The sequence below is a fragment of the Nycticebus coucang genome, chromosome 22, assembly GCF_027406575.1.
Source record: "Nycticebus coucang isolate mNycCou1 chromosome 22, mNycCou1.pri, whole genome shotgun sequence".
Taxonomy (NCBI): Eukaryota; Metazoa; Chordata; class Mammalia; order Primates; family Lorisidae; genus Nycticebus; species Nycticebus coucang.
In genome coordinates this window covers 39751387-39770054 of record NC_069801.1, presented here as the reverse complement: position 1 = coordinate 39770054, position 18668 = coordinate 39751387, and the positions used below count along the sequence as shown (strand labels likewise).

Genomic DNA, 18668 nt, shown 5'->3' with positions numbered 1-18668 from the left:
CCTGTTAGAGGATTACTTCAGTTTCCATAATAAAATTTGCTGATAATTCTAGTTGAAAGCACAAGTTCCTGGGGCTAGAGTGAGGAGTGGGGAGAGGGAGTTCTGAATACAAGGTTGGCCTGGGCAACTGCCCTAAGTTTCTCCTTGAGAAAGGAGATGGAGGCAGAAAAACAGGCAGGCATATCTGCCCCAGGGCCAGGCCCTAATGCTGGTATGCAGGTTCTCTCCCATGACTGTACACCTTCCTTGGAAGACTCATGGGTTTCCTGAGGCTCTGCAGTCAGGCCCCAGAACATGCACCCCCAGCCTATAGCCTTGCCTGGAAGCTGAAGGATCTATCTCCCCCCAAACAGGAGAACCTATCAGAGATAGCAGAGATGGAGGCCACGTTGTGCTTGCCTCTGTGTCCCCACCAAGCAGACACCAGGAAACAAATGAGGAGACCTCTAGTGACTAAAGAGCTCACTCGGGCAGACCACCTGCTCATTTTCTGATACTGCCTTCCTCTTACTCTTTTCATCTCACATTGCTAATCTCTAATCCTGCTCTATGCCAAGACTGTCTCACCTCCTTACCACTTCACCTGCTGAGCCTGGCATCTGCCCACCTGCTCTTCACTTGAGCTGCTCTCAGTGAAGATCCCCATGACCTCTGTGCTCTCAGATCTTGTGCCCACTAATCAGACCTCATCTTCTTGGCTTCTCCCTGCTTTGGAAATAATGACTGTTTTCCTTTCAAACTCTGGTATAATGAAAGCTTTATAATATATAATATGTAATTGTAATAAGGGTACTGGCTTTGGGGTCAAATCCTGGCTTTGCCACTTAAGTGTTCTGCGACCTTATATAAATTACTTCCTTTGAAATTTAGTTTCCTCATCTCTAAAATGAAGACAGTTAGGAAGGTAAAAGATAATATACATAAAGACCTAATGATAAAGTAAATTGGAACCACCACGATGGAGAAAATCTTAATAATATCAAATAATAATGTAGATGTGCATAGACTAAGAGCCTACAACTATACTGCTGGGATTATAGCATTGAAAAACTCACAGATTTGTTCAAGGAGCCTTGTAAAGAATGTTCACTGCAGAATTGTTTGTAATAGCAAAATGTTGGAAACAACCTAAATGTCCACCAAAGGAAAATAGATACAATATGGTATGTAGAATACTACACAGCAGTTAAAAATAATCAATGACCTAATAGAGCTATATGTACCAATATAAATAAATCTCAAAGACATAAGCAAAAAAACAAAACAAAACACAACTACACACACACATGTATATACAGTGACAACGTTTGTAAAATTTAAGAATATACAAAAACAATACCATATATATATGGTGTTTTTTTTTTTTTTTGAGACAGAGCTTCAAGCTGTGTAGAGTGCCTGCGTAGAGTGCCATGGCATCACAGCTCACAGCAACCTCCAACTCTTGGGCTCAAGCGATTCTCCTGCCTCTACCTCCCAAGTAGCTGGGACTACAGGCACTCACTGCAACGCCCAGCTATTTTTTGGTTGCAGCCCTCATTGTTTGGCGGGCCCAGGCTGGATTCCAACCTGCCAGCTCAGGTGTATGTGGCTGGTGCCTTAGCCTCTTGAGGCACAGATGCTGAGCCAGTAATACCATATTTTAACAGATACATAAATATGTAGTATAAAAATACATAAACAAGGCACAAGAATGCCAATGCCAAAACCAGGATAAGGGCCTCTTGGGGAAGGGCTATGCAGAAAGTTTCATTATAGTTCCTGTTTTATATTTAAGCTGCGTGGAAGGTACACAAGTGCTAATTATATTATTCTTTTTATTTATTTATTATTTTATTTTTTGCAGTTTTTGGCCAGGGCCGAGTTTGAACCCATCAACTCCAGTATATGGGGCCAGCGCCCTACTCCTTTGAGCCACAGGTGCCACCCTATATTATTCTTTATACTTTTTTGTATGCCTAAAATATTTCATGCAAAGAAAGGATGCTCTCAAAATTAAAAATAAACATTTTTTTTTTTTTTTGAGACAGAGCCTCAAGCTGTTGCCCTGGGTAGAGTGCCATGGCATCACAGTTCACAGCAACCTCCAACTCTGGGCTCAAGCCATTCTCTTGCCTCAGCCTCCCAAGTAGCTGGGACTACAGGCGCCCGCCACAACACCCAGCTATTTTTTGGTTGCAGCCGTCATTTTTATTTGGCGGGCCTGGGCTGGATTCGAACCCACCAGCTCAGGTATATGTGGCTGGTGCGTAAGCCACTTGAGCCAATTATCTTTTTTTTTTTATTTTTATTTATTTTTTTGTTTTTAGAGACAGAGTCTCACTTTGTCGCCCTTGGTTGAGTGCCATAGCATCACAGCTCACAGCAACCTCCAGCTCTTGGGCTTAGGCAATTCTCTTGCCTCAGCCTCCTGAGTAGCTGGGACAACGCCCAGCTACTTTTTTTTGTTGTTTCAGTTTGGTCGGGACCGGGTCTGAACATGGCACCCTCGGTATATGGGGCCGGCGCCCTACTCATTCAGCCACAGGCACCGCCCAAAAATAAACATAATTTTTGAAAGGAGGGGTCAGAGACATTGTTAGATGCAGCCAGAAGGTCAAGGGAGGGACTGAAAAGTATCCTTTGGACTGACCAGTGTCACTGGAATGGGGGTGGGAGGTGGACATATTCTATAAGAGTAAATGGTGAGAAAGATGAGCAGAACCTTTCTAGAAGTTGGGCAAGAATAGGGAAGGAAACAAACCTTTAAGGGATGTTCCATACTAAGTGCCTTCAGACACACCTGACGGTGGGCTTTAGGGAAGAAGGCCACAGGTTCCCTCTTTTTCCTACCTCCAATTTCACCTCTAAGAAAAAGCATTTTGCTACATCAAGGATATGAACTGGGCTGTTCTCCAGGAGGAGAACCTCAGCAGAAGGACACACACTAGCAGGTGCTCTTTTCATGCTGATTGATGGGCTCCATATTGCACTTTCCTGGCCTCAGCAGCTATATGATCAGAGTCTCCAGTGGGGATCAGAGAAAACAGTGGACTGCTTGGCTACCTGAGCCCAGGGCAAAGGAGCTCTTTACATGGTTCAACCCAACCCATAAGATTTGTCCTTGGAGATTTTGAGGTCAAAGCTCCATTTTAGTGCTTTTTATGGCCACTGTCTTCTTTTCAGGGCAGGCTGAGCAGAGGGTTCAAGTATTCTTGAATCTGCTGACCAAATGACATCATGTCTTTAACAAATTTTTTATTTAATTTGGACTACAACCTTACATAATACTTTATTCTCTCCATTTCTTTTTTTTTTTTTTTTGAGACAGAATCTTGCTCTGTTCCCCAAAAGAGAGTGCAGTGGCATTATCATAGCGCACTGCAACCTTGAATTCCTTTCTCCTGCCTCAGCCTCTTGAGATCCAGGACTATAGGCAGACACTGCCATGCCTGGCTAATTTTTTCTAGTTTTAGTAGAGATGGGAGTCTTGTTCTTGCTCAGGCTGGTCTCGAACTCCTGAGCTCAAGTGATCCTCTCACCTGGGCCTCCCAGAGTGCTACGATTACAGGTGTGAGCCACCGCACCTGGCATCTCTTCACTTAACTGATGAAGAAACTAAAAGCAGAGGCAAGCAAAATAACTTGTCCAAGGTCACGGCTACTAAAGATGTAGTATGGGAATCCGATCCTTCTATGTCTGACCCTAAAGTTCAAATTCTTTTCTGTTGTTCAATGAGACAGTACAGGAACTTGACAAAGAATTAGAACTGTTAAACTACTAGGGAAGGGAAAGCCTTCAGTGAGGAGAAAGCTGTGTGGGTAGGACCCTCGGGCAATGGAAGGGGAAAGATTCTGAGAGAGTGGGGGAGGGGGAAGTCTGGCCTTGGCCTAGATAAGAAAGGACTTGCCGGGAGTGTAGGTTCAGGTGAGAAACATCAGGTGGCATTGAGGAGGAACCTGGGGGCATTCCAGGAGGATGGCCTCTGTTTTTCTGGGAACTTCCTCTATTGACCTAGTGCTAACGTCTCTGGCTGGCAGCCCTTCTGTGACCCTATAGCTCTTGTACTTCCCTCCCCTCAGTCCTTACTGTTCTGCATTCTGAGCATCTATATTGCCACCAGACTGGAGCTCTTTGAGGACTAGAACCAAATCTGTCTACTTCACTGTTGTACACCTGTCCCTGCAAAGTGGTGCACTCTGAGTAAATATTCTATTACAGAAGTATGATAAAAAGAGGAAAGGGAAAGAGGGAGAGAGAAGGAATTGTTGAAGAGTGGAGATGGGTGGATCCCCAGCCTGGGAACTTCTGAGCATATAGCTCTGTCCTGAAGGGTAGGAAGACAGTCTGGAGGATGTGATGCTAATGTAGGTCAGGGTTGCCAACATACCTTGACCTTTGATTCCAAAAGGCGGCACAAACTCCCGGATCCTAGCCCACTTGCGAAAGGAGTCATCCAGGAACATAGGTGCTGGCTTGGAGAACCTGGAACACAACAGGCTATTGAGGATCACCAGAAGGCACTGAGCTGGAGTCCTGGTTGCTCTTCTGTGCATTGGTCCTGGCTGTGGACCTGCTGGAACCCATCACATCTCAGCACACCCTCCCTACCCCAGCCTGGTTACTGGGCTGTGGAGTTTGACAGGTCTTGTTCAGTGGAGCCTGAATCTAAGGGAGCAGTGTTTATGTGACCAGCTATAGAAGTGGAGAGAGAAGATTTTCTCAGCAAGGATCAACACTCAGAAGTTCTCTGCAAGTTTATTGAGGCATCCATCAAATAGTTACTGCTGCCTGTACTGTTTCAGCAATCTGGGAACACGGAGATGAGACACTGTCCAGTGGGGCCAAAAAATATCCAAAAATACAGCCAGTGCAGGGAGATAATTTTGGAGAAAATTCTGGGAGGAGGACCACCAAGAGTGAGGAAGACGAGTTCATGGTGAGAGGACAAGGCAGGTTAAAAGCTATAGGAGACAAAAGTTTGGCAGATAAAAAGAAAAAGCCGAATCCTAGGAGGCAGCCTGGGGAATGTGAGTTCAAAGCAGGGGGAATGTGAGTTCTTTTGCTGGTGGAGAGAAGGGGAGAGGGTAAGCTAAGGATCGGTTTGGGGTGGGAGAGGGATCCAAATTTCATAAGAAGCTTTAATTTTTGACCTGGAGAAGAGATTGAGAGGGGAAGGGAAGAGAAGAAGGATGAAGTGATGCTGAGTTGGGGAGAAGGAAAAGAGCAAGTTTCACTCTTCTTGGGCAGGGTAGGTGGCAGGCTTGGGGAGAAGGGGATGCAAAGGAAGGTGAGGCACAGAGGGAAAGCTACAAAGATGCCTTCCCATGGAACCTGGCACCCTGGCTTCAGAGACCCTTGCAGGGCACCTGCCAGTTCAAAGGATGGCCAGTACTTTTCTCTGCTGAGAGTTTGGGTGTGGGGCATTTTTAGGACCTTTCTGTCCAAGAATGAACGTGTGGAGGCCTAGGCCTCGGTGACTCTGTCTCTTTATTTCTAACTCAACCTGGATCAGCCCTCTGAATTATAGGAGACTACAGGAGTACAGGAGAGGCCCTCCAAGCCCAGAAGCTGGAACTTACCCCTCCTCATGGAGTGTAACCATGAGCATCCATTTCTCATCCCCATTATCACCAGCACCATTCCCAGGAAGAAAAATATCAGTAATCCTTCAGAGGCCTAACATTATTAGAGATTTTGATGTGAACTTGAAAGATGCAGAAAACTTTCAATCCTGCTCCTTCCCACATCGCTCTTGCTAAGAAGAGGTCAACACTTGGGAGTGTTGAAAGGCCATTTCTGCCTCACGGCTTCCCTTTGGACTTCTGGATCCCAGCAACTGAGTCAGCACACTTGCCCCCTGTGTTTTTAGGGCAACACATATTTCTTGGGCCTAGTATATAAAATCTAAGTAAATTAATATTTTGATGTTTTACTAGAGGCACTGAGGATCCTGGCCATGGCCTCTGTGTTATATCAAAGGAAACAAAGTCCCTGGCTAAACCTACATCAAGAACCTCGCCTTCTGTGTCAGGACTGAGCTTACAAAATTTTTGTAAAGTTTCTCAGAGTCGATCTTGGACAGGATTTTATCTGTTTCCCAATATGTACAGGATGCCATACACTGATAAAATCTCCTAAGATCTAGCCAAATAATCTCAACATATTTTTTCCATATATATATGTATATATATATATATTTTAAAAATATATATATATTTTAGAAAGAGTCTCACTTTGTCACTGGTACTTTCATGGCATTATAGCTCACAGCAACCTCAAACTCTTGGGCTCAAGCAATCTTCTTGCCTCAGCCTCCCAAGTAGCTGGGATTACCAGTGCCCACCATAAAAACCAGCTACTTTTTTTTTAGAGATGGGTCTCAGCCTTGCTTAGGCTGGTCTTGAACTCCTGAGCTTAGGCAATCTACCCCATTCAGCCTCCCAGAGTAGTAGGATTATAGGCATGAGCCACCTTGCCTGGCCAACATATTTTTTCCCTTTTCTTCTCCCTTCCCTCTACCCCTTTTTTCAGATGATTAGATAGTTCATTATACAAATTTTTTTTTTTTTTTTTTTTTGTAGAGACAGAGTCTCACTTTATGGCCCTCGGTAGAGTGCCGTGGCCTCACACAGCGCTCAGCAACCTCCAACTCCTGGGCTTAAGCAATTCTCTTGTCTCAGCCTCCCAAGTAGCTGGGACTACAGACGCCTGCCACAACGCCCAGCTATCCTTTGGTCGCAGTTTGGCCGGGGCCGGGTTTGAACCCACCACCCTAGGTATATGGGGCCGGCGCCTTACCGACTGAGCCACAGGCGCCGCCCCATTATACAAATTTTTACTTTCAAAAAACAACTTGTGTGTGTGTGTGTGTGTTTGTGTATAGCCTGTAATATATGGTAATTTTGGATGAAAATACAGATAAATACAGACAAAAAAAAAATCCATAATCATGCTTGAGCCCAGGAATTCAAGGTTACAGTGAGCCAAGATTGCCCAACTGCACCCCAGCTGGGAGGCAGAGCGTGACCCTCTCTCTCTCAAAAAGCAAAAAAAATCCATAATCTAAGAATACAACTTTATTGTAGATATCCAACTGATTTTCCTTTTCCCATGTTATTTTGTAGACAGCTACATAGACTGTCTTTCTTCTAATATATAGAGAAAGGGTCAAACAACACAACCTGTAAACTGCTAATCACACGTTACGAATTGGCCAAAAGAGTGAAATATAAAAAGATGGAGAAATGAAAATATGACCAAATAAGCAGCAGTTACCATATTATTAATGGCCAAAAAAAGTTCATGGGACAGATCATAACAAAAAGTATTAAATGGGCCTGATAACAGTTTCTTAAAAATCTTTGCCTCTAGCGTGTGACCTATTTGTTGCTTGCTTTTATGATCTGTTTTCAAACATTTCCCACTTCATCTCTTTATTTTATGAGGCTTCGTGTTTGGGATGTTCTTTCTGTAGCTTCTCTTTCTTTTTTTTTTTTTTTTTTTTTTTTTTTTTGTGGTTTTTGGCCAGGGCTGGGTTTGAACCCATCACCTCTGGCATATGGGGCTGGTGCCCTACCCCTTTGAGCCACAGGCACCACCCTCTTTTTTTTTTTTTTTTGTAGAAACAGAGTCTCACTTTACTGCCCTCGGTAGAGTGCCTTGGCATCACACAGCTCACAGCAACCTCCAGCTCTTGGGCTTATGTGATTCTCTTGCCTCAGCCTCCCGAGCAGCTGGGACTACAGGCGCCCACCACAACGCCCAGCTATTTTTTTGTTGTTGCAGTTTGGCCAGGGCTGGGTTTGAACCCACCACCCTTGGCATATGGGGCCGGCGCCCTACTCACTGAGCCACAGGCGCTGCCCTGTAGCTTCTCTTTCTATTCCCTGAAAGATTAAGCCAGTATTACTCTAACATTTCTCTCTGCTATTTGGATGCACCTCTTTGCAAAAATCACTCTTTTTCCTTCCCATGTATACATATTTTTATACTTCTTATGATAGAAAATTTCACCTACACAAAAATAGAAAAAACAGGACAGTGGACTCCTTCTCCTCAAAGACCCACTCAGATTCAGCAATTTTCAATCGTGGTAAATTTTGCTTCTTTTATCCCACCCACTTCCTGTAATATTTTGAAAAATCACAGAAATTATGCCATAGTTCATCTATATTTCGGCATTAATTTCTTTTTTTTTTTTTTGTGGTTTTTGGCCGGGGCTGGGTTTGAACCCGCCACCTCCGGCATATGGGACCGGCGCCCTACTCCTTGAGCCACAGGCGCCACCCTCGGCATTAATTTCTAAAAGGTAAAGAAATCTTAAAAATATAACCACACCTAAACAAGTCCTCTTAAAAACATTATCACACCTAAAATGTTAACCATAATTTCTTTTTTTATTTTTATTTTTATTTATTCATTTATTTTTTTGTAGAGACAGAGTCTTACTTCGCCCTCAGTAGAGAGCTGTGGCGTCACACAGCTCACAGCAACCTCCAACTCCCAGGAGTAGGCGATTCTCTTGCCTCAGCCTCCAGAGTAGCTGGGACTACAGGTGCCAGCCACAACGCCCAGCTATATTTTTGTTGCAGTTTGGCCGGGGCTGGGTTTGAACCCGCCACCCTCAGTATATGGGGCCGGCGCCCTACTCACTGAGCCACAGGCACCGCCTAACCTTAATTTCTTTTTTTTTTTTTTTAATTGCACGATGGTTTATTATGTGTATTATTTTTTTTATTGTCAAATCATAGCTGTGTACATTAGTGCAATCGCCTGTACCCATTCTAAGATGAACCATAGATGTGGCCCCACCCATTACCCTCCCTCCACCAAAACCTCCCCCCTCCCTTCCTCTTCCTTGGCCCTTTCCCCATAGTCTTGTGCTATAGTTGGGTTATAGTCTTCATGTGAAAGCTATAATTTAGCTTCATAGTAGGGCTGAATACATTGGATACTTTTTCTTCCATTCCTGAGATGCTTTGCTAAGAAGAATATGTTCCAGCTCCATCCATGTAAACATGAAAGAGGTAAAGTCTCCATTTTCTTTAAGGCTGCATAGTATTCCATGGTATACATGTACCACAATTTGCTAGTCCATTCGTGGGTCGATGGGCACTTGGGCTTCTTCCATGACTTAGCAATTATGAATTGGGCTGCAATAAACATTCTGGTACAGATGTCTTTGTTATATTGTGACTTTTGGTCTTCTGGGTATAAACCTAGTAAAGGAATTATAGGATCGAATGGCAGGTCTATTTTTAGGTCTCTAAGTATTCTCCAAACATCCTTCCTGAAGGAACGTATTAGTGGGCATTCCCACCAGCAGTATAGAAGTGTGCCCTTTCCTCCACATCCACGTCAACATTTTTGGTTTTGGGATTTTGTTATGTGGGCTACTTTTACTGGGGTTAGGTGAAATCTCAGAGTAGTTTTGATTTGCATTTCTCTGATGATTAAGGATGATGAGCTTTTTTTCACGTGTTTGTAGATTTTGTGTTGATCTTCTTTAGAGAAGTTTCTCTTTAAATCCCTTGCCCACCCTGAGATGGGGTCACGTGTTCTTTTCTTGCTAATAAATATAAATTCTCTGTGGATTCTGGTTATTAGACCTTTATCGGAGGTATAACCTGAAAATATTTTCTCCCATTCTGAGGGCTGTCTGCTTGCTTTACTCACTATGCTCTTGGCTGTGCAGAAGTTTTTTAGTTTGATCAGGTCCCAGTAGTGTATTTTTGATACTGCTTCAATTGCCTGGGGAGTCCTCCTCATAAAATATTCACCCAGGCCGATTCCTTCAAGAGTTTTCCCTGCACTTTCTTCAAGTATTTTTATAGTTTCATGTCTTAAGTTTAAATCTTTTATCCAGTGAGAGTCTATCTTAGTTAATGGTGAAAGGTGTGGGTCCAGTTTCAATCTTCTACAGGTCGCCAGCCAGTTTATCCAGCACCATTTGTTAAATAGAGAATCTTTTCCCCACTGAATGTTTTTAATTGGCTTGTCAAAGATCAAATAACGCTAAGTAGCTGGATCCATCTCTTGGTTCTCTATTCTGTTCCAGACATCTACTTCTCTGCTTTTGTGCCAGTACCATGCTGTTTTGATCACTATGGATTTGTAGTACAGTCTCAGGTCTGGTAGCGTGATTCCTCCTGCTTTGTTTTTATTGCTGAGTAATGTTTTGGCTATTCGAGGTTTTTTCTGATTCCATATAAAACGAAGTATTATTTTTTCAAGATCTTTGAAATATGACAATGGAGCTTTAATGGGAATTGCATTAAACTTATATATTGCTTTCGGTAGTATGGACATTTTAACAATGTTGATTCTTCCCAGCCATGAGCATGGTATGTTTTTCCATCTGTTAACATCTTCGGCTATTTCTTTTCTTAGAGTTTCATAGTTCTCTTTGTAGAGATCTTTCATGTCCTTTGTTAGGTATACTCCCAAATATTTCATCTTATTTGGCACTACTGTGAAAGGAATAGAGTCCTTGACTGTTTGTTCAGCTTGGTTATTGTTGGTATATATAAAGGCTACAGATTTATGGGTGTTGATTTTGTAGCCTGAGACATTGCTATATTCCTTGATCACTTCTAAAAGTTTTGTAGTAGAATCCCTAGTGTTTTCCAGATATACGATCATATCATCTGCAAAGAGTGAAAGTTTGATCTCTTCTGACCCTATGTGGATACCCTTGATCGCCTTTTCTTCCCTAATTGCAATGGCTAAAACTTCCATTACAATGTTAAAAAGCAATGGAGACATGGGCAACCTTGCCTGGTTCCTGATCTAAGTGGAAATGATTTCAATTTAACTTCATTCAATACGATATTGGCTGTGGGTTTGCTGTAGATGGCCTCTATCAGTTTAAGAAATGTCCCTTCTATAACAATTTTCTTAAGTGCTCTGATCATGAAGGGATGCTGGATATTATCAAAAGCTTTTTCTGCATCAATTGAAAGAATCATATGGTCTTTATTTTTAAGTTTGTTTATGTGTTGAATTACATTTATAGATTTACGTATATTGAACCAGCCTTGAGACCGTGGGATAAATCCGACTTGGTCATGGTGTATAATTTTTTTCATGTGTTGTTGGATTCTGTTTGTTAGGATCTTATTGAGTATTTTAGCATCTATATTCATTAGTGATATTGGTCTATAATTTTCTTTTCTTGTGGGTCTTTCCCTGGTTTGGGGATCAAGGTGATGTTTGCTTCGTAGAATGTGCTGGATAATATTCCTTCTTTTTCTATATTTTGGAAGAGGTTTAGTAGTATAGGTACTAGTTCTTCTTTAAATGTTTGGTAGAATTCTGACGTAAAGCCATCTGGTCCTGGGCTTTTCTTTTTAGGGAGATTTTGTATATTGATGCTATTTCAGAACTTGATATAGGCCTGTTCAACATTTCCACTTCGTTCTGGCTAAGTCTTGGTAGGTGGCGTGCTTCCAGGTACTGGTCGATTTATTTCAGATTTTCATATTTGTGAGAGTAGAGTTTCTTGTAGTATTCGTTAAGGATTTTTTGAATTTCTGAGGGGTCTGTTGTTATTTCATCATTACCATTTCTGATTGATGAAAGTAGAGATTTTACTCTTTCTTTCCTGGTTAGGTTGGCCAAAGGTTTATTTATTTTATTGATCTTTTCAAAAAACCAGCTTTTGGATTTATTGATCTGTTGTATAATTCTTTTGTTTTCAATTTCATTTAGTTCTGCTCTGATTTTGGTTATTTCTTTTCTTCTGCTGCGTTTGGGGTTGAAACGTTCTTCTTTCTCCAGTTGCTTGTGATGTTCCATTAAGTTATTGACTTCCTCGCTTTCCGTTTTCTTGAGGAAGGCTTGCAGTGCTATAAATTTCCCTCTTAGGATTGCCTTTGCAGTATCCCAGAGGTTCTAGTAATTCGTGTCTTGATTGTTGTTTTGTTCCAAAAATATGGTGATTTCCTTCTTAATCTTGTCTATAACCCATGTATCCTTCAGCATAAGGTTGTTTAGCTTCCATGTTTTTGTATGGATATGTAGGTTCCTGTTGTTATTGAGTTCAACTTTTATTCCATGATGGTCTGAGAAGATGCAAGGAATAATTTCTATTGTTTTAAATTTGCTGAGGTTAGATTTGTGGCCTAGGATGTGGTCGATTTTGGAGTATGTTCCATGGCTGATGAGAAGAATGTGTATTCAGTTTTTGGGGGATGAAATGTTCTGTAGATGTCTGTTAAGTCCACATGTTGAATGGTTGAGTTTACATCTAAAATTTCTTTGCTTAGCTTCTTTTTGGAGGATCTATGCAGGACTGCTAAAGGGGTGTTAAAATCTCCAACTACTATGGAAGTGGAGGAAATAGAGTTGCTCAAGTCTGTTAGAGTTTCTCTTATAAATTGAGGTGCATTGTGGTTGGGTGCGTAAATACTAATAATTGAGATCTCATCATATTGAGTATTACCTTTAACAAATATGAAGTGGCCATTCTTACCCTTAATTATTTTGGTTTGTTTAAAGCCTATTGTGTCTGTGAACAGGATTGCAACACCTGCTTTTTTCTGCTTTCCATTTGCCTGGAATATAGATGACCATCCCTTCACCTTGAGTCTATATCTGTCTTTTAATGTAAGATGCAATTCTTGGATGCAGCAGATATCTGGCTTGAGTTTTTGTATCCAGTCCGCCAACCTATGCCTCTTTAGAGGACAATTTAAACCATTCACATTAATTGAGAGTATTGATAAGCCTTTCGAGAGACCGGTGGACATTTTTAATCCTTCTGGGACTGTGGAAGTTGGAATTTGATCAAAAATTTTCTGGGTGAGTTTACTGTTGTGGTGGAGAATTATGCTGGTCTTTATGGAGGATAGGTCTAAGAATGTCCTGGAGAGCTGGTTTAGTTGTGGCAAATTTCTTCAACATGTGAATGTCGTTGAAGTATTTAATTTGTCCATATAAATGAAGCTCAGTTTAGCTGGGTACAGGGTCCTGGGTTGAAAGTTATTTTGTTTTAGGAGATTAAAAGTTGATGACCATCCTCTTCTAGCTTGAAAGGTTTCAGCAGAGAGATCTGCAGTTATTCTGATATTCTTCCCCTTGTAGGTAATGGTTTTCTTTCATCTGGCAGCTTTCAGAATTTTCTCCTTCATATTAACTTTAGTGAAATTGATATGATGTGTCTGGGGGATGTCTTATTTGGGTTGAGTCGTGCTGGAGTTCTGAAACTGTCTGCTATCTGAATTTCAGAATCTCTTGGCATATCTGGAAAGTTCTCCTTCATAATCTCATGGAGAAGAGACTCTGTGCCTTGTGAAGGCACTTCGTCACTTTCAGGGATCCCTATAAGACGAATATTAGTTTTCTTCATATTATCCGAGAGCTCTCTGAGAGAGTGGTCTGTTTTTTGCTCTCCATTTCTCTTCTTCTTTGAGGGTTTGGGAGCGTTTGAAACCTTTGTCTCCAATGTCAGAAATCCTTTCTTCTGCTTGCTCCATTCTGTTACTGAGGGATTCTACTGTGTTTCTAAGATCTTTGAGGGATGCAACTTCTTGTCTCAATGTGTCAAAATCTTTGGTCATTTGGTCTTTGAATCCATTGAATTCTTGAGATAACTTTTGGAATTCTAATTCTATCTTATTTGCTATCCAGATCCTGAATTCAATTTCTGACATCTCAGCTATTTGTTTGTGCATGGGTCTTGTGCTGTTTCTGCCCCATTGATCCTTGGGGGAGTTGATCTACTCTGATTATTCATATTGCCAGAGTTTTTCTGTTGATTTTGGCCTCATGATTGTTTTTCACCATTGCCTCTGGCTGTCCTTAGAGTTGGGGAGGTGTCTCTCCAAGATTAGACCCCAGCAGGATCACTCTATTGTTGCTGGATCTTTGTAGGGAATGACCCTGTGTAGTTCCTCTGGGGCTGCTCTAGCTAGGGAGTTCTGGTTGTGGAAGCAGCTCGTTTGTGACACACCCAGATCCAGCAACAGGGCTGGCGGTGGTGCACATGGTTCTGGGAGTGCCAGGCGCCGAGTGACTTTGGCACAGAGAGCCCAAGGCTCCAGCAGTCTCTGGCCAGGAGAAGAGCTCTGTGCAGAGGCAGGGAGGGCTCCAAAGGGCATGCAACTACCAGAGTCCCTGTCCAGATGAACGGGCTAGTGTGGAAGCTGGGAGGACACAGGAGGGAGGACGCAGGGTTGTGTGGCTCCCGCAGTTCCTGGTCATGGAATGCGGAGGCCCCATGGGTGCGGGTCACGGGTCCGGGGTCGCTGCACAGCTCTTATGGAGGTCTGGGCGGCGCCAAGCCCAGGAGTTTGAGGTTGCTATGAGCTGTGACGTCACAGCACTCTACCCAGGGCAATAGCCCAAGGCTCCAGTGTGCCAAAACCGTCTCACTCTGCCCCTAAGTATTAAGGATTAAGGCTGTAAGGCAGCTCAGTCCCCACCTTTAGGCTGCTCAGTCAGTAGGTTACTTTGACCCACCCAATCCTTGCTCTGAGACCCTGAGGGTGGAGCTTGCCAGGGCAGTTCTTTCACAATGGCTTCCTGCGCCCAGCTCAGTGGCTCAGTCTGGGGCCCCAGACAATGCCCAAAGTTCTCCACACTCCTGCTCAAGCTCTCCCCAAGGCAGTTCAACTGAGTGCCAAGTCCAAGAACACCAAAACAGTTCACAGGTAAGGCCTTTCCAGTTTGCAGTCTCACTGCTGCTTGTACTTACGGTTGCTGGCGTGATTAGGTCAATTGAACACACGCAACCACTTGCCAGTTTTCCACTGTTCTTGTCCTCCTCTTGAGGTCCAGAAGTCCCTTTCTGGCTCCCTGTATCCTCAAGGGGATGATTATAGGCAGATCCCACTGGCCAGCGATGCCTGGAGTCTTGTCTCCCCAGACTCGCCGTTCCCAGTTGCAGGGAGGCTGTTACTCGGCTGCCATCTTTTCGAGAATCTAACCTTAATTTCTTAATAGCAACAAATATCCAATGAGTTTTCAGATCTCTCCTACTGTCTCATTAATGTTTGTTGTTCTTGTTATGATTTATTTTAATAGTTGGTTTATATACGAATGGAAGCAGGGTCCATATATTGTATATGGCTGATCTCTATGTCTCTTTTAAATCCATAGGTTTCCTCCTTTCTCCTTTTTCCCCTTATAATTTGTTGCTAAAGAAAATGGGTTATTTGCCCTGCAGAATGCCCCACATTCCATCTTTTCCTGATTGCACTCAGGTATTGTTCAGTATGTTCCTCTGTCTCCTGTGTTCTGTGGACTGGTGGTCAGACTTGGTTTACTCTGCGGGCAAGAAGACTTAATAGACAGTCTTCCAGGGTGCATTCAGCGGGTACATGTCCATGGGCATTTCCCTACAGTGTTAAGATTGATCACTGGGTTTAAGCACCTTGGGCTAGAACTTACAAAGTTCCCAGCAGCTCTGCACAGAATCCTTACAGCAGCCATTAAGGATCAGCCTAGATCCATTCTATCTTTAGATGCTAGAATACTTGTATAAACTTTCTGTCATCCACTCTTGATTATCCTCAGGTACCCATCATACAGAAAAGATGAGACAAACTTTTGATTTTCTCCCCCCCCATCTTTTTGATACAATTTTCAGAATAATAAGCTGATTCCTTAGTACTCTCCGAAGATGATTAATGAAGCTTTTCTTCCCTTTTAATCATTAGGAATTCACACATTTTAACATATTTGATACATGTCAATCTATTGTATTCATTATTCTTTCTGATGCTCAGATTATCCCAGTAGGCCATTGGAGCCTTTCAGCCTGGCTCCTAAGCACCCCCCAGTAATCTTTGATAATGTCTTAGGTTGTTTATTTGTTTTTGAGACAGAGTCTTGCTCTATAATGGGGGCTGGAGTGTAGTGGTGTCATCAAAGCTTATTGCAATCTCAAATTTCTGACCTTGACTGATACTCCTGTCTTGGCATCCCAGAGTGCTAGGATTACAGGTCTGAGCCACAGAACCCAGAATGTTTTCTTGTATAAAAAGATGCCTCAGGCTTCTCTTACATAACCCTTCCCTTCTCTTTCCCTTTTCCTTCCCTCCCTTCCCTCTTTTCCCTCCCTCCTTCCCCACCTCCTTTCCTTCCTTTCTTTCAAGAGATGAGGTCTTATTCTGTTGTCCAGGCTGGAGTGGAGTGGTATAATCACAGCTCCTTGTAGCTTGGGACTCTGGGCTTGACTGATTCTCCCACCTCAGCCTCCCAAGTACCTAGACGACACATGTGAGCCACCAAACCCAGCTCTATCTTGTACATTTCTTGGTCCCACCAAGTCATTTTCCCAAGGCACCCTGGTTCCTTTTTTTTTTTGAGACAGAGCCTCAAGCTGTTGCCCTGGGTAGAGTGCCGTAGTGTCACAGCTCACAGCAACCTCCAACTCCTGGGCTCAGGCAATTCTCCTGCCTCCACCTCCCTAGTAGCTGGGACTACAAGTGCCCACCACAACACCTGGCTATTTTTTTTTTTTTTGGTTGCAATTGTCGTTGTTCGGTGGCCCGTGCTGGATTCGAACCCGCCAGCTCAGGTATATGTGGCTGGCGCCTTAGCTGCTTGAGCCACAGGTGCCGAGCCCACCCTGGTTCCTTTTAATTGGAAATGGTATTCAGAGACCACCATCTATGTAGCTAGGGATGCTCATTTTGCTATGGGTTGGTCATTGTTTCTAGGTCTTTTCAGGTGGACAAAACTAGGGGATTTTTTTTTTTTAATTTTTTGAGACAGAATCTTGTCTCATTACCCCAGCCAGAGTGCCATAGCATCATAGCTTACACCAAACTCAAACTCCTGGGTCCAGGTGATCTTCCTGCCTCCGCTTCCTGAGAGCTGGGACTACAGGTGTGTGTCAGCAAGCCTGGCTAATTTTTCTATTTTAAGTAGTAGGGTCTCACTCTTTTTTTTTTTTTTTGCAGTTTTTGGCCAGGGCTAGGTTTGAACCCACCACTTCCAGCATATGGGGCCGGCACCCCACTCCTTTGAGCCATAGGCGCCGCGTGGGTCTCACTCTTGCTCAGGCTGGTTTTGAATTTCTGGCCTCAAGCCATCTTCCCACTGTAGCCTCCCAAAGTGCTAAAATAATAGGCATGAGCCACTGGATCAGCCAGAAATAATTTGAGTTTTTTGTTTTTCTTTATTATTTGAGATTAATTGAGGGTACAAAGAATTAGGTTATACTGATTGCATTTGTTAAAGTCTCTCTTGTAATTCTGTCCTGCCTCCAAGAGATGTGCCATACACCGTGACTCCCATCTCCCTTCCTTCTCCCCCTCATTCTCCAACACCCCCCTTATATTAGCTCATCTACTGGCTTCATATTAGAATTAAGTACATTGGATTCTTTTTTCCATTCTTGTGATACTTTACTAAGAAGAATGTGTTTCAACTCCATCTAGGTTAATACAAAAGACGTAAAGTCTCCTTCTTTTTAAATAGTTTTCCATGGTATACATATACCACAGCTTGTTAATCCATTCCTGGGTTGGTGGGCCAGAAATAATTTTTTAAATAAAAAAAGGCATGTATTTATAATGCTATTCCAAATTCAAATTTAAGATAGCAAGATTTGAAATTATCTTTTTTCTTTTTTAAATAGCCTATTAATACATAATTTATATAGCATAAAATCCCTGTATACTTTCTTCTTTGATTTTATATTTGTATCTCTTTAATTCATCAATGATACATAATTAGATTCATTTGTTTTATTTTGCTTTTGCTTTTTCTTTTTAGGGAGTGCTTTTACTTCATTTAAATTTAATTTTGTTTTATGATGACATAAAGCTTTGCACAGTTACACCATTAAATTCACAAAATATATTCAAAAAGTCTAGCTTGTATCTCTGTGTCTGACTCCTATTATAATACTTCTATTCCCATACAGCATTCAGTTTTATTACTTTTTATTTTATCCTTCTTTTTATTTGATATAAGTAAGTAATATATATGTGTGTGTGTATATATTCCTATTCCCTTTTGTATTTACTAAACATGTAATGTATACATGTTTTGCCTATGATTTTAAAAACTAAACAATATATCTTGGTGATCACTCCATTATAGTTATATACTCGATAATACTCCATTGTGATTATATAATCAGTCCCCTAGGTTGTTTCCGGTCTTTCATAAAGGAATTTCCACCAACAGGGATCACAATATACAATGTCAAGCATATGTCTTTTCTGTTTGCCAATGTCTCTTTGGACGATGTTCTTAGAGGTGAGTTTGCCAGATCAAAGGGAGAACATGTATCTGTAATTTTGCTCCATATTACCAAATTCTCCTCCACAGTGATTGTACAATTTTGCAACATCCACCAGCAATGCAGGAAAGTGCTGCTTCCCCAGACAGCCTTACCATAGAGTGCCCTGTCAAACATTTCAGTTTTGCCAGTCTGATAGAAAAAAAATAGTATCTTACTGTCATTTAAATTTGCATTTCTTTGGTTATAAGTAGAATTAAGCATTGTTTCATGTATGGAAGGGCTATTTGCAATTCTTTCTCTGTACAACTTTATATCTCTTCCATTTTTCTATAGGGTATTTGTCTTTCTCTTCTATTTTTTTAAAACCCCTTATATATTAAATATATATATCCTCTGAGATATAATTCAATTACAAATATTTTTCCCAGTTTATTTATTTACTTAAGATGTTATGTTTTCTTGCTTTTTTTTTTTTTTTTTTGAGACA

At 42.0% G+C, this 18668-nt stretch overlaps 1 protein-coding gene across 7 annotated transcripts in view; it reads right to left on the bottom strand.

Annotated features, from left to right (window-relative positions):
* The window catches only part of ST3GAL3 (ST3 beta-galactoside alpha-2,3-sialyltransferase 3), a 274394-nt gene that overhangs the window by 28970 nt on the left and 226756 nt on the right, over positions 1–18668 (bottom strand). For all 7 annotated transcript variants that reach the window (XM_053575920.1, XM_053575919.1, XM_053575926.1 and 4 more), the window contains one exon: positions 4370–4464. In XM_053575920.1, the coding sequence (XP_053431895.1) occupies positions 4370–4464 (95 nt within the window). The remainder of the gene's footprint in view (positions 1–4369; positions 4465–18668) is intronic.